General features: G+C 46.5%; 1 protein-coding gene across 8 annotated transcripts; it reads right to left on the bottom strand.

Moving 5' to 3' along the window:
- Positions 1-703: 703 nt before the first annotated feature.
- LOC121603439 (ataxin-2 homolog) lies at positions 704-16323 on the bottom strand. Of its 8 annotated transcripts, none has more exons than XM_041932125.1 (6): positions 11239-11532; positions 8659-9080; positions 8405-8561; positions 5975-8325; positions 4683-4963; positions 704-4530 (listed from the first exon to the last, which is right to left on the bottom strand). In XM_041932125.1, the coding sequence occupies exons 3-6, from the start codon at positions 8504-8506 to the stop codon at positions 4073-4075; spliced, it is 3192 nt and encodes a 1063-aa protein (XP_041788059.1). In that variant the 5' UTR covers positions 8507-8561; positions 8659-9080; positions 11239-11532; the 3' UTR covers positions 704-4072. The 8 variants fall into 8 exon arrangements, with proteins under 8 accessions (XP_041788059.1, XP_041788058.1, XP_041788060.1 ...); XM_041932124.1 differs by having other exon boundaries at positions 11281-11532; XM_041932126.1 differs by having other exon boundaries at positions 11337-11532.
- Between the last annotated feature and the right edge of the window lie 124 nt (positions 16324-16447).

The following is a 16447-nucleotide window of genomic DNA, read 5'->3' as shown; positions in this document are numbered from 1 at the left end:
TTAGATGGGAGTTAAAACATCCCATTCTAACACATTCACTTTACATAAACTACATACTACGGAGTTGTTAAATCCATCATTAGCTGGAGTCATAACCTAGTATAGCCAGAACAAAATATTGCAAACAAATTACACGAAGTAAATACTATGAGGAAGAATACATATACATAGATATATAATAGGTCCAAAATCTTGATTAAAGTAAACTATCAACAACTATATCATCACCGTAATAAATCACATACGTAGTGTTTGGTTTTGTTTAGTGTGTTTTTTTTATTATTTTTTCGGTTTTTTGTTTCACTGAATGGTTTTTGCTCTTTTTTCCTCTTTACAGACAAAAGAAAAAAAGGTAAACAATAACATTTCAATCGCCACGCCACTTCCGCGTGAAACTGCCGTCCACCGCAATACTCACAAATAAATCATTTCATTTGCACCATCACCACCGCCCAAAAGGTGCATCACCCTATAACGTGTAACATGATTTCGTGATGCGCTACAGTGATGCTGGGTTTTGACATCTGCTTTTATCATCCTAATTGCAATAATCCTCATGTGCCATTCCTAGGTTCTATTTTTCTTTGCGAACGCGGCTTAACGCAGAAGAAGAGTGCGGGCGATTGTACTTGTAGATGGAAAACAAATAAAAACAAAAAAAAGATTTAACAATGTATAAGCTTTTTGTCACGATTTGTTGTAGGTTGTTTCTGTCGCGTTCTTTTGTTTTTTAAGTGTAACTTTTGTATGATCATGATTACTCCTGTTTAATGGAAAAATTGATTATTTTCGTTTTTTGGGCTGTAGCAGTTCAGTTTGACTGTATAGCGTTAGTTTTTCCCCCCTTTAACTTTTCATCTATTTGTAGCTGTAAAACTGAAAAATGCCTAACCCTACACAGAGACGTGTAGATAGCTGGAGCTTTTCAGAACGTAAATCGATCCCTTTGAGTATTGCGTAAATTTGATCCAGGAGTAGGAAAATTGTAATTGAAATTTCAAATTCAGCTTCATTGACACTGTTACTCGTTTCTGTTTGTCTGTCGAACTGTGTCTGTTCTCACTTGTTTTGTTTGTTCGATGTGATCTTGGCTGAACACTGCGTAGTATGCTTTCATCATTTCTCTGTCAGTAGGCATAGTTTTTCACCTCTTCGCAAATGATCACTCCGTCCATTTGACTTCTATTGAAGTTTTGTTCCTTTTTTTGCCCTTCGTCAATGATCTGCACGTATTTTACATTTTTGTCTCGCCATTCTTCGACCAGCTGGCTGCTGCAGGCAAACATTCTCACACATTTTACTGCATTTTACTTCTTTTCAATATTTTTTGCTTCCTTCTTGCTCTCTCTTTTCTCTTTCTCTTTCTCTTTCTCTTTCTCTTTCTCTTTCTCTTTCTCTTTCTTTTTCTTTTTCTCTTTCTTTCCCTTTATTTCATTCGATTGAGTCTTTTAAGCCCCTTTTCCTTTGCTTGGGCTTCTAGTTATGTTCTATGTATATTTTTTGTTCTCTTGCTTTCCAACATGTTTAACATGTTTCAATAGTCTTGCACGTGCCTGCATGTCATCAGCATTCTTACAATCGCGCAATGGTTGCCTGTTATTTTGATATTTTGTAGAATTTACATTCTTTTTTCATTACTCCTCAATAGCACCGAACTGTATCGCTGTCTTCACGCCATTATCCTAGTTAGTAGAGTTCATCACTGCTGTATCTGGCGCTAGTATCGTCACTTGCGTCGTCCTATTCACCGCCCTTACCACAATGCAAGTCCTTGTAGCTAGCTAAATACTAGTTTGTTGCTCTACATTTTATTGCTAATGTGTGTGATCTAATTGTAGTTTGCAAGACGTAAACATGTTAGATGAGGAAGGAAGTCAGATGATTTCCCCCTCAGTGTTTAGCTCACTACGTCATTTTTTTCCATTCGTGAGTATGTTGGCTACTAACTACATGACGTGTCTCTCGCATTTCGTGGTTTTTGCCCAAAAAATTGGGACATTCAATAAATTATATTTATTGGCTACGTGTTACGCATTCGCAGTTTCTTCCAACGGAGTCGCATTCACCTTGTAGATGCTCCATTAGCGATAATTCTGATTTTCTTCATTATCCTTTCAATTCACACACTTTAACTTCGCCACCTAATGCTTTGTTGGCTTGCTTAAGGTTGCTTCTTCATTTTTTAGCTCTTTGATAATTACCAAAAGGTTTGCCTTTTTTCTAGTCTTTCCATGGTTTACGGAAGAATGGTCGCTCTAGATTCTTCCCTTCAGCATAAAACATAACCGTTCTTTTCACAATCACACAATACACCGTTCATTCAAGCTGTGTCCACACCCATTTTTTACATCTAAGAGATTTCAGCGTGTGCATCCTTGCACTACAATCTTTCTTGCATACGATCAACTTAACGATTCTGCCTTGTCTTGTCCGACTACTTCTTTCCCAACTTATTTCCTCACTATTAAGATTAATTTGATTTATCTAATAATGTATTACTTTGCTAAGATACGAATGCAATTATCGTGTGTGTGGGTGTTTTTTTTTCTTGTTAAGTTATCGTCCCGAGTCCTTGCCTACGTCGTATTGTTTCAATGGCTACTATCATTCACCTTCAACAATGTTCTTGGTGCCGTTCTTTACACTCCTATGTAAAATCAACGCGCGATCTATGCCATGTTTGGGGCTACGTCGGTAACGCAGAAATGCGTACTTCACTCGCCATTGCTGCTGCTTTTATATTCTCCCTCATGTACATCCTATCGGGATCCTATTGATTAGACTACCCTTACCCTCAACCAGTTATATGATACAATTTTCACGTTTCAACTGTTTGCAGTTTCGTACCACACCTGCAGTCTCCCTTCTTGCCTTTTCTTACAACATTTCCTTATGATTGAGTGTATAATATTTTACTTGTTCGACTGTGAGCAAAAAGAATACAGACAACTTCATTCTTCTACTGCGAAAGAAAAGGACCAACAAACAAGAGTGTGTGTGCCTATGTTTACCACCGTACTCGTCTTGCTGTTCCGTGCCCACCCAGCACAGTTTAGAAATATTGTAAGTAGTTTTTGCCTCTCCCCCAAAAGATCTACTTATCAAGAAGGCTAAGAGAGCCTGCTCTACAATCTGTTGATATTTACCGCACCGTTAGAAACGATCCGGAAATCGCCATGTCACCTAAACACACGAGATGCGCTCATTTCAATCATTACCGAAACACTTTCCTGATCGCGAGCTTCACTGTTCGTGCTCACAAACAAAATACACACCCGTCAGAAAGCGCCATGAAGCACATAAAATTTCAAAACCAATGCTCACAACATAACACTATCCATTGATGTGGTTAATGGCATGTTGGAAACGACTCAAAATATGCCTTCGCCATAGAGAAAAGGGGAATGTCATTGTCACAAATTATGATGGTAGGACAAACACATGAAACTACTAAAACAACAGCTTAATCCAAAAACTTTACCACACATCTGCTTGCATACGTGACGGAAAGCAGCTCGTTTCAGATGGTATATAGTAAAAGTGAGGAACGCTGGCATCATTGTACGCGTACACGATGGCAGCCCACGAGCATGCAACCAGCAAAACCGGTTGATAGAGCGACTCAGGAGTATTGGATGACGGGAATATATTCCCCGGTAGCAGTAGTGTAACAGTTTCACTCACTCTGTTTCCCCCGCTTTCGTGTAAACATTTGCTTATATTCAGCAGAACGTGATTCGGCGTCTCACTGCCTTAAAGTAGTAATAACCGCGCTTCCGTTAGACCATTTATACATATATAATTCAGTTCGTTTGTTCTTGTTCACCCTTTTGCATGGCTTTCAGATTGTATATTTTATTTTGTCTTCCCTTTTCTTTGCGCAGTACGCTTTCAATGTGCCATTAAATGTCTAAGGGTCGTAGCAGCGGATGGGACGACCTCCGCCGCACTCTTTGTTTTGCCAGCCTTGCGTACCGTTCGCGTATGCGCTCTAGTTCTTCAACACCTTTGCGTACGACGGATGGGGCGGAGGGCACCCATTGGTACCGGGCGCACCAGCGGAGAACTTATGCTACTGCGCCGACGGGTGCTGGGCCACGTGCATCACGTGCAGGTTCTGCTGGTGGTGGTTCTGTTGCGGTGCGGACTGCATATTTTGGTAGAGCGTCGGCACTACCTGCTGCTGTACGATGGGGACCGGGATCGGGTACGGTGTCGGTTGCTGATGGTGCACCGTCTGGTAGGTCGGTGGGCCACCGCCAGCCGGCGAAGGCTGCGGACCCGGATGGTACTGCTGGTGCGGCTGGCCGGGCGAGGGCGTCGTGGATGGCGGGGTCGCGGCCAGATACTGGATCTGGCCCGGCTGGGGCGTTTCGTAGAAGCGGTACGGCTGATGGAACGGTGGCGCCGCCTGGAAGGGTTGCGCGTGGAGCGCCGGCCCGTACGGAGACATTATTTGCAGCGGGTTAGGCGCCAGCAGTGGCTGCCCAGTTGCGGCCGCAACCTGCATCTGCGATGCACCGACTGGAACTACAACAGAAACGCGACAGAAAAGATAGCAACAGTTAGTAACATTCAACGTGCCGACGCTACGCCTCCCCGGTACCGGTCGGCATTCCGGCAGCAGGCAAGACGCAGCGGCGGTTGAAGGTGCGTAGTTTTCGTTGGATTTTCTTGCGTACAAATGTCATTCCGGTAGCTACCTTGTCGGCCATTGCGGATGCGCGTCTGTTGGGCCACTTGCTGATGCTGCTGGGCGGTTTGGAATGAGGACGGATTCACCACATACGTCACGAACTGTTGCGAAATGACGTGCGGTGACTGCTGGTACGAGCCCTGGGTTATCGCAGCTGGGCCCGGCGTTTGTGGTGTGTGCGGGCTAGAAGACGTGTGACTTTTCAGTGGGCGTGCGAAATAAGGATTACCATTAATGATACTTATGTTACTGTTAGTGGTTGGTTGGCTAGCGGTAGCGGTACGGTAGGTGGTTATAAGATAGTTTTGATTATTGATGGCATTGATTTGTTGTTGGTTTGTTTTTAGATTGCAACAACAATTTATAGTAGTAGTAGTAGTAGTAGTAGTAGTAGTAGTAGTAGTAGTAGTAGTAGTAGCAGATCATAGTATTGCATTTTGTTTTAATAATGGAGATTGAAAGACGTTGGTCGGTCAATTTGGTTTCATATGATTTTGGTTCATTTTTTGGTTTTGGTTCCCGAATTCAAATCCAGACAGACGCGCGTAGACAGTTGGGTGTTGTGGTGGTGGAGGGGCACATTTTTGGCACGGGCACATGTGAGGATGTGATTGATGGTTGTTGTGATGGTGGTGGTGATTGTGGTGATCATGGGCGTGGCAAAAAAATTAGTGTGTTAAAAAAGGGATTTTTGTTAACATTATATCGATGATGGTGGGAAGCAATTTTGAATTGAACTATACATCATAAAGGTGCACGCGAAACAAATGTTCACGAAAAAGGAACATAAATTGCTTAGAAAAAAAACTCACATGAAAGCAATCTAAAAAGCTATGAAATGAACGAAAATGTAACAGAAGTGTAACAATCAAGACAGTTCATGCATGATATGGAAATTAACGGAAGAAGTAACTTGGATGGAATGAAAAAAAAAAACGCAAAATGTAAATGATAATTTAAAGCTAATGAATGAGATTTTTTGAAATGGATAAGCAATTTCGAAAACATAATAATTTACAAGCTGATGAGCCAAAAGCTACTGCAAAAAGGCGAACGTTGCAGTAAGTAGAAATGTTAATCCCATTAGAATTGATGTTTGCGTTTTTCATACTAAACGAAACAATGTTTCTTACATAGAATTGATCAACTATTAGGGGTTTATCGTATTTCTGCTTACTGCAAGTTTCATGCATTTGTTATATATACACACACACATTCACTCATTTACGTGCAGACGGAACACCGACTAAGACGAACATTCTTAACACGAATACATACCGTGATGGATTGGGAGTGCTTGGACTGCGCGGCGTAAACGGTTTCGCCGCCGGGTTCAACGTGAACACTTTCTTAGTGGCTGTGCCAGGTTTCGGCTCCCCGCTCGCATTTCCGTTCGCGGACGTTCCGTCTGGAGTACCGACACCGTTCGCATTGCCGTTCGGTGCACCACCCGACGGTACGGTGCTGCCGGTGGCCGCATTTTGACTGCCAGGGCCGGTTGCAGGGGCACCGGTAGGGGTGACGTGATTCGGTTGCTGCTGCTGGGCCTGGGGCGGCGAGCCGCCACCGACCACTACTGGCGGCTGTTGGCCTTGCTGCGGTGGCGGTTGCTGCACGACCGGTGGCGGCGGCTGCTGCACAAGGTGCGGCGATTGGGAGGCCAGCTGGGCCGGCACAACCACCATACCCGAGGCAGTCTGGGAGGCTTGATTTTGCTGCTGATTCAGTTGCGCTTGCTGGGGCGGTGGCTCGCTGTGGGGCGATGGTACCACCATCTTGCCCTGCGGCTGACTGTTGATCAGCGGGGGCGAACTGTCCAGCGACGGTGGCGACGAGTGGTCGGGTTGCTGCTGGGGAGGTGGCGCCTGCTGCACCACGACGTTGTGCGAGGGTGGTCCTTGCTGCTGCTGCTGTTGCTGCTGCTGCTGCTGCGGCGCCGGAGGTGGCGGCTGCTGGTGAACATTTGGCATAGGCGGTTGTTGCTGCGGAGGGGCCAGTTTGAAGTCTTGGTTGAATTTGCGCAGATTGTCGATTTCCATGTCTCGATTTCGGACGACAACCGTGCGCTGGGGTTGGGGCGGTGGCGCCTGCACCTGAGCTTGCTGCTGCTGCTGCTGCTGGGGCGGCGGTGGCTGCTGCTGCTGAACGGGCGGCGGCATCGCCATCGAATGCTGCTGCATCACGACGTGCTCGGCCGGCACCACCGTTGGTGGCGGCAGGTGCGGTGGCACAACGGCGTGATGTGGATGCGCCAGGTGCATTGGGGGCTTCGTAGACATGGGCTGCATCTGGCCACCCATTTGCTGCGGGTTAAGCGATGGCGGCGGCTCACTGTAAGTCGCGTACTGGCGAACTCCCCGCTGTGGAAGAGGCTTTTGGTTGCTATTTACATTCATATTGCCACTACCACCACCGCCGGGTGGGACACCGCCCATATCGCCCCGCCCATCGCCGTTCATCTTATTCGAGTTCATCACCGACGGCTGGCCGTGCTGCGGCGGAGGCTGCTGCTGCTGCTGGTGCGGCACGTGCCCATAAGGCGATTGGTTCGGGTGCATTCCGTACTGCGGATGACCCATACCACCTCCACCACCACCGCCTCCGTGTTGCTGACTGCCTGGCGGAGGCTGCTGCTGCTGGGACATCATCTGTCCGTAACTGTTTTTGTGCGGAGCCTGCGGGCTTGGTGGCTGCTGTTGTTGCTGTTGCTGCACCTGCACCTGCTGCTGCTGCTGCTGCTGCTGTGTCGTCACTACTGGTGGACCTCCGTTATTATTATTACTGTTGGCCAAGGGAGGAGGGGTGCTTCGCACCAGCTTGCCACCCTGGCCGGGTTTGCGCTTGGCCGGCACGATGTACTTCGTGTTCGAGGGCATCGCCTGACCCGTGCTACTGCTGCTGCTGCTGTTGCTACTGCTGTTGTTGTTGGTCGAATTGTTCGTATTGCTCGCTAGGTTATTGTTTCCGTTACTATTACTGTTCGCTGCGTTACTACTGTTGCCGCTGGTACTACTAGTGCTACTGCTGCTGCTGCTGACGCTGTTCGAGTTCTTATCCGCACCGGCGGCGGGCTGCGGGCTGTTGTTGCTGTTCGGACGGATGACGGCGGCAAAGGCGGCCTCCTCGTCACCGTTCTCGATATCGATGCGCTCCTTGTACACGGGGTTGTTCTCTATCTCGTTGGCGATCTTTTCCGCCTCCTGCTCCTGCACCTTAAACTCTTCGCTGTCTTTCTTCTGAATCTGCACCGTGTAGCCGGACAGGGATTGGTCGAACGTCGATTGCACGCCGTACACCTGTTCGTTCTTCAGGAACATATCATTCACATCCCACCCATCCGCGTTCGAGTCGAGCTCGAGGCTCTGCTCGAGCGATTCACCGTTCAGGTCGCCACTTTCGTCCCACGGTTCCAGCACGCGATCCTCCAACCAGTTCGTGCCGTTGCAACGCGAAATAGCCGTATCGGTTTTGAACGTGTCCCTCGTAGCGTCCTCCGGATCGACGTCCTTTGCCACGATCGTGACGATATCGTGCGGTTTGAAAATCAGTCGGTCCACGAATGTATCGACGTTAATTTTTGGCTTCTGATCGGGACCAATCTCAACGCGATGTGCCATTTCCAGCACAACCTGTAAGCAACGGAGGGAAGGAGTCATTATACAGTGTTGTAGCCTGTGGTTTGATCAACAACATCAAGCAGCAACTCACCTGAAACTGTGAGGAAAATGTTCTGAACACTCCTTCGTATGTGTGGCCGGCTGGAGTCTGGATCTGGACGAGATTGCCTACGTGTGATGTGGCTGCATGCATGAATGGTGCATTGTTGTAAATGCCTTCGGCTTGAATCGAACGTTGCCGCTGGGACCTGCGATAAAAGAGGAACAACCAAGAAAAAAGTCACCCATGAGTACAGTTGAGTTTGAAATTGTGTGCAATTGTGTTTTTTTTTTAATTTAAAGTACCATTAAATAAGAATGTTGTAGCGCCATTTTCACGCTAACGAAGCCCAAGATGTAATGTTTTAGAATAAAGTGTATCACAGTGTTGTATCCTCTTACGCCCACGGTAGAATTAACAGCAAGTATAATTTGACTATTCGAACAGCCGCACACGAATCACACACTCTAACAGTGGAATCACTTCGATCAATGGAGTCCAATCGCTTTCTCCAGAGAACTATAAGTCCGATGGTTTAACGACGACAAACACTAACCAGTCCACCGTTACTCTCTCATCGCTGCACAGTAACGGAGTGTGCATCGCAATGCAGCTTGCCCGTTGTTTGATTATCCATCGTTCATTGCTTTGCTATCACAACTATCACAATGCTTCGCCAAAGCGTGACTACTTTCAGCACTGTGTGCTCATGTCCTGTGGTGCTTTCCTTTAAGCGAGAAAAAATGCATTTGATGTGGTGCTTTTAAGAAGCTTCACTCTATATTCGCGTGCCTGTTTTTGGTGGACCAAAGGGGTCTTTCTCTCTACAATATTGCCGGAAATGTTACAAACACGTTACATTCTCTCACAAAACGCACGCCACGCGCTTATGCGACGAGCAATCATTACAAAATATTAAAGCGAATAAAAGGTTTTGTTTCGCTTTCAGGCAGAGCACAACAGAGCATTCATCCGCCATGACTGAGGTACGCCTTTTGCTCTGTTCAGTGCGATTAGCTGAAAATGCGAACCGTTCTGACCTGCGACTTCTTCTTTATGATTTGACTGTGCATGCTTCTGTTCCAACCTTAGTTACATTCTATTGACCAAACTGTTGTGTGGCACGACAACCTGAGGGTCATTGGGATAGTAAAAAAAGTGTCTATTAAATGAATTTGTCTCCATCTGATCATCGATTTGATTATTGCTAGTTTATGGTATGCATTGCACCAGCAACGTTACCAGAACCTTACATTACATTGACGCTAGCAACCAACGCACTCGCACAACAACAAGCATGATAACAATGATAGGCACTCAAATTGGCCTTAATGAAATTGTATCCTCGTTTGATTCATGTCCACGGCGGCAATGTAGAAATTCTAGTACGTAAATCAAACAACCATCCAGTCAGAAACTTACTATCCGCAAAATCGGAAAGTCCGTGGAAAGCAATGCAATTTTTGTTACATTTCTCAACCCTTATGAGTGGTTCATTTCGCCAACAGACAGCGATCGAGATGTCCAACGATGCCGAAGATTATACAGCAGCACAAGCTGGCAGCGTAAGGCGCGAGGAACTATCTCGTTAGAATTAAATGAACTAAATATAAATACTCGGTCTCTCGCCTTTGTCTTTTTGCGCTTTGATAGCATACGTTAATGTATTTTTTTTTTGTTCTTCGCAAATGGGTGACGAGCATACGCACAATAGCGAAAGGAAAGGGTGCTGGGAAGCATTCCTACTGTTGGTTGCGCTAGACAGTAGCGCATCGTTGGGAAAGGTGGCGATGAAAAAACATCATCACCTCTACCCCAGCTGCCCCCCCTGTGTGGAGAATGTTCACTGCTGGGGTAATGATTGCGATTCTTGGTAAACTACAGTTATTTATATCACACAAACTCCGCTATCTTCTCCAATCCATACACAGAAGAAAGTATTAAGCATGATCGTGATAGCAAGAACGTTATCAGTTGCATTTTGAGGACTCTTATTTAGCCAAGATCAAATATATTGCAACTACATGTACTGGTACTATGATTAATACCGTTTGATTATACAAATTGAAACAAAACATAATTTCGTAAATGGTACACTGTGTAAGATCGCATAAAAAATTTGAGAGCAAAAAGCACAAAGCAAAATGCAATTTTTATGTTGTGATAGTGTAACACAATTGCCACCCTTTTTCATTTTTCACACTTTTTCCGACCACATGCGCTCCGTCACGCTCTTTCTCTCTCTCTCTCTCTCTCTCTCTCTCTCTCTCTCTCTCTCTCTCTCTCTCTCTCTCTCTCTCTCTCTCTCACACACACACACACACACACACACACACACACACACACACACACACACACACACACACACACACACACACACACACACACACAAACATATTCATGCTCTCTATTTCTCGCGTGGCTCTTTTGGGGCTCCAATTCTTTCTTCTCCACATGGCAAACTTGCGAAAACCCGTACACATACACACACACAGTCACACGCACATACAGTCACATAGATAAACACTTGCCCCAATACAAGTGTTCTTTCACCGGGTGGAAAATGGTGAAAATTTGCTCCCAACCCCATTCTGTACACACGCACGCACAAGCAGTACGGAAAATCCTGTGCGCTAGTGGTCGTAGGACAATAAAACGGGGTCAGACAAACCCACACACAAACACACACACACTCGCACTTAGCACAGGGCACCCTTTGGGACAGGCGAACACAGTCGGAGGGTCTTTTCGAGAATTTCCCCGAAATGTTGGTGGAAAAATTCACGCAAATTTCAACCGCCGCGGGATGGTGCAAAGTTGATTGTCCGCGTCCTGACGCATGGGTTCGCGCGTACTGCACTAAAACAGTGAAGCCACTTTTTTACACTCATTTTGTTGGATCACTCGGAAAACCCGTCGTCACTGACTTTTTATTTCGAGTTGAGGAAGGCAGTTTCTTCCCCTCGGGAAGGCGTACACACACATTACACACTACTCGTGGCGTCGGGAAGGATGTTGGGGGATAGGATTGAAAATGATGTGGAGGCCCGACTAGACTTTGCGCTTCCAAATGTAATAGGTAAGTATTTGTTAAAGAAAGAAGGAGTAACAGAAACGCTCGCATTCAAGGAAAGCTCAGCCACATCGTGAAGGAGCAGACCATTTGCGACTGAAACTGAAAAGCGACACGGGCGAGTTTTCCTCACTGACACACAACCGAGAGACTCTCTCTCTCTCTCTCTCTCTCTCTCTCTCTCTCTCTCTCTCTCTCTCTCTCTCTCTCTCTCTCGCTCTCCGGCTTATTAGTGCCGATCTCACATCGTGTCCTGGTTGCTCTTTATTTTTTCTTCATGGTGGAGCGGGGGGCGGGGAGGGCTTGAGCGCTCTCTTGTTAGGAGTCCTGGCGTGTTCGTCCAGTTTGAAGACGTTTGTTTTCCGCCTCCTTGGGTGAGCAAAAAAATGGATAGCTCCCTTTGTGTGGTGGTAACAGTAAGGTAATTTTCTTCTCTCGCCGCCGCTGCGGTGCTGTGTGTTTTTCTTCGAGATGAGAAAAACCGGCTGTGGCACAGACACCGAGATCTGATTGCGAGATCTTACCGGTTCGCAACGAGTTCTTTGTCCATAGAAAAAAGCGAAGGATGGTTGTTGGTTGAACACTTTGCCTTATGCGAACTAAATATTACCGATCATGGAGTCGCCTGGTCGGCTTGCTGAAACACTTTTCCATGATATGTATTCAACTTTTCCACAAGTTGAAAGAAAGAAAATATCGCATCCTAATAACAAATCAAATTCTATCGTTGATCGCATGCACCACAGTGCAAACGAACGACAACACAGGGTGAAGTATTTTGCACTCATTTATCTGAACGCGAAGTTATGTGTCTTCCTGCTCTTTAGCATTACAGCAGCAAAACTAGAACATACGAATGGTTTTCCCGAAGGCTTTCCGAACTACGCGATACTACCGGCAACCATCGCCAGATGGCGCCCTCCCGTTCTCTACCGTTTGAACGGTGGTAGGTGTGTATGGATGTGTGTTTGCGTGTGAGTATGTATGTGTGTGTTTAGGTCCTACCAGACACGTTTTGTGTGCTGTAGTGTCCACTGCACAAAGCGAGACACTAGCGAAGCATAATGCTGCAGACTACAATGGGCGGGCAAACCGCACGAACGGACGGACGGGTATGGGGAGGGAAAATTCAATCAATAAAAAGGAAGCATAGACACACACACACGCGCGCGCGAGTGACCCGTTGGTAAGGGCAGGAACCAAAACGGGAGGGTGGTTTGATACAAAGGGAAGAAGAATGGGGGAGTGGGGAGGGGAGGAAGGAACGCATTGCACATTTTCACTCATTCCGTGTCATGTGTGTGTCGGCACGGGCATGCTTCACGCGGTTTATATGTGTGTTAGTGTAGCGGCACAACACTTGATGGCGGCTGCTACCTCCCATTACTCCCCCCCCCCCCCCCCCCTCTTTGTGATACCCAAGCAATTTTCACACCACCAAGCGAATTGTGCATCGCCTGTACTGCTGGCGTGTTGTGCGTTGTGTTACATGGTGGTGACGAATTGAGGTGCGAATGTATGTGTGTTTGGATGGACGTGTTTGTATATGCCATAATGGCGTTTCATGTGATTTCTAGGACGCATCGCAAACAATGCAGTGCAGCGTTATCCCGTTTTCTTCCTTCCGCTTCCTTTTCCTCGCTTCGCCTAACCATTCATCCCACCATTCATGTGCTTTTCCATTCATATATTTTCGGTATTTTCGCACGACAAAATCGTATTGAAATTGGTATACTTGTCTAAGCTTAACGTAGAATGGTACCATCAAGGCCGATCAATGGTACCGAACGTGAATTGAAAAGACGAAACTACGCATTTAATACACCATCTTCAAGAAAACAGCACGACACTGATAAAAAACCGATTTGTTTTTTTTTGTACAAGGGAAATTATTATTATTACAGGCCGTAAATGTCGTAGTGGCAAAGTTATTCAATGTTTACGTATTTGTTAATGCTTTGCAATTAGGCAGGAAATCACAAGGTACAAAATCTTCATATAAAAATGAATTGGCTGATTCTGATTGACCGATGAATATCAAACAATTTCTTGGCTCCGTGACAAGATTTTGTGGATCATTTAATAATTAAAATTATTCATGTAACTACCATGACACAAATTATACTAAGAAGCATAATTTAAAAATAAAAAATTGGCTAGTTTTAAAAGTGCATCAAATCGTTACTAGAATATATATGGACAAGGCAGTTCGTTAAAAAAGGAGAAAAAAACAACATCAAATAAAAACCAAGGTACACATTATTTACTCAAATTATGTTGTAAAACAAACGTGAATCAACCAGCAGAGACACAGTTTGCCGAGCTGTATTGATTCTCATCATGTTACTGCTGTTGTCGACAAGGGATCATGAGTCATGGGGTAAACGGCCCAAGGGATCGACACAGACAACGTAAAATGTGCAGAGCCGACTCCAATCGTTATCGTTCGCAAGTTTACCTAGACCCTTTATGGAATGTTCGGCACAGGCAGCAGACAGGGCAGCTTTTGCGCTATCGGTGCACAGCATGGCGGCCTTTGCCACAAGAGTGACGCATAGATTCATTTGTTTGCTCGTTTAGCAGTTTGGCCCAACAATTAAACCTTTTGATAAAATCTAATTCATTGCATCAATGCATTGACCGCCGACAAATCATAATTTAAACATATTATCAAGCTCTATTTCAAGAATTAAATGATCGATATGAATGAAAAACACACATCTCTCTCTGTCTCGCCCCTTGAGATGCGATCGCGAAAAAAAAAAAGAAAAAAAAAACCCACCCCTCTTTTCTTCCTGCGTGGATTACGCGCGGAGGCAAACACATGACGCAATGTTAATGGGAAAAGCGCTTACCTGGCCGGCCCTGGGCGAGTTTTGTTGCGCCGGCTCATCTCGCTATGATCGTTCGAGCGGCTCAAGGAGGAGCCTTCTCTATGGCTTCGCGTCGGGACTGGAATTTTGACTAACTTTTCCTGCGCGGGAGACGTTTTCTCCCTTCGCTCTGCTGCTCGCTGCACACACACACACACACACACACACACGCACAGACACTATCTCACGCACGCTGGTGATCGCTAAATCAATTGGCTGGCTAGGGCTCGATCGTGACAGGGGGAATTGTGATCTCTGATCAGAAGCTGATTTTCCCCTTTTCGGTCTTGTTTTGTTTTTGTTTCTCTGGTTTTTGTCCCGTTCTTAACACACACACAAACACACGGATGTCCTTTGGGCGTCGTTTGCTGTGCACACACAATTAAAGCAATAAAATGAATTTGCAATTGATGCTTTCAATGCTTTTTCTTCGCGGCGAATCACTTGACGCACACACACGTACACAGTGTCTGAGGTTCACGGCGAGAGTTGGTCTTTTTGTTTTCCTCGTATCTTTCTCTTTCGCGCGTACGATTGCACATGCACTTACACGCTCACTGGTGCACGCCAAATGCACTCGCTGCACCAAACGTTATCTGTCGGTATATTCGATGTCTTCTAGCGGGATCAATTATTCGCGCTTTCCGTCCCGAAACTACTTGGCGGCGGTTTCTTACCGTCTTGCCGTGTGTGTCTTCTGAAGTCAATTCTTTTATGTAACCACTAACCGACACCCAACGCACGAACAAACGACGACGATGGTGAAGGAAGCAAAAAAAACACACGCTCACTCTGTGGGGCTGTATGCTGCTGCTGCTGCTAGTGTTGTTGTTGTTTTTGCTGCTGGTGCTTCGACTATTGGCACCGTTGCCGTGGCAAGAGAGTTATATCGCCGCACACTACAACGCACACGCTGTCAATGTGACGCGCGTGACTTTCCCTTTGCTTACAAGGGGGGGGGGGGGGGGGACTGTTGCCGCCGCTGCTACTGCTGCTGGTGTGCGAGCTTGGAGGAAAACCTTCGGTGTCTCTGTCTATTTCGATTGCTTTTTCGTTCTGCCGCGCTTATCTCGCTCGCTAGTTTGCTGTGCTCGTGGAAGACGACGTTCGGTTGGTATTAACTGTACACCCGTGGCTCACGCACCCTGGACCATGCCAGCAAACACACGCGTGGTAAAGACCGATGTTACACACCGCGAGGTTCAATCTCTCGAGGTGTCTTTTGCCTCCACGGAAGGCGATGGTACGGCTGGCGGTGATTTACGCTGCTCGTTGATGATTCGATGACAGCTCCACCGAATGGCGTTGTCAATGGGTGGCACCACGATTACGCACTTTCACTCGATTTTCCACACAGGCACACAAAAACACTCCCTCCCCTTCTCACCGTGTTCCGCCTGTCCTGCCTTTTCTGTTCGCGCAATCTGATGCCACAGCGGTGCGTTCTTGCGTTGGCTTTGTTTGCACCGATTGCAAACTTTGCTGCGAAGGTCCGTTCCGGGTGCACGAATTTACGCTTTTCCTGTGCGGAGGGTCGCGCTCGTTGATGGCTGCCGTCAGTCGTCTTCCGGCCCAGGTGAAGGTTTGTAAAGACAAACACTGTTGCGAGCAACGGTAAGAGCGATGGTGCCACACGGCGGAGCACACAACAAATGGGACACCTTTTACACCGTGGGGTTGTCGAGATGGCGCTGATGCTTCAGCTACACGGCACTCGGGACAACAACACACTCCGACGGGCTCGGCGAAAAGGCTCTGGCACCGGAGGGAAACGGCCAAAACGTTGCCGTTTTCCGTCTGCTCGCTGTACGATACCAGGTTTTCCGTCGTTTGCGCCTAAATTCGCCAGAATTCGATAGGATTGTAACAATACAAAGACTGTATGGAACAAGAGTTGGCTGCTACGGTGCCAAAAAACGGAGGAATAAAATGAATATGCCACACTCTCGCAGTGCAAATACGCTACGGGATGGTACGCACACAGTCAAGCTTAAAAATGGCGCCTGGCATTGTGTGCATGTAGGCACGGTGCGTGCGCCAGAACGGGAGAGCGTGCTTATTTAGAAAGAGCAAACGGGTCGTTCACGGTGGAACGCTCTGACTCGGGAATGTAAACGGAGGGATTATTGACAGCTGAAGTTGACATGA

This window comes from Anopheles merus, chromosome 2R (assembly GCF_017562075.2).
Source record: "Anopheles merus strain MAF chromosome 2R, AmerM5.1, whole genome shotgun sequence".
NCBI lineage: Eukaryota > Metazoa > Arthropoda > Insecta > Diptera > Culicidae > Anopheles > Anopheles merus.
The sequence above is the reverse complement of the archived record's forward strand: the minus strand, read 5'-3'. Positions and strand labels throughout refer to the sequence as shown.

What these genes read in the sequence shown, in the direction of transcription:
- LOC121603439 (XM_041932118.1), bottom strand. Translation starts at nt 14,319, where the DNA reads ATGAGCCGGCGCAACAAAACTCGCCCAGGGCCGGCCAG. An exon ending in AGCACTCCCAATCCATCACG is followed by an intron (nt 4,964 to 5,974) that starts GTATGTATTCGT and finishes CGCTACCGCTAG; the next exon opens with CCAACCAACCACTAACAGTA. An exon ending in TAGCTACCGGAATGACATTT is followed by an intron (nt 4,531 to 4,682) that starts GTACGCAAGAAA and finishes TTTCTGTTGTAG; the next exon opens with TTCCAGTCGGTGCATCGCAG.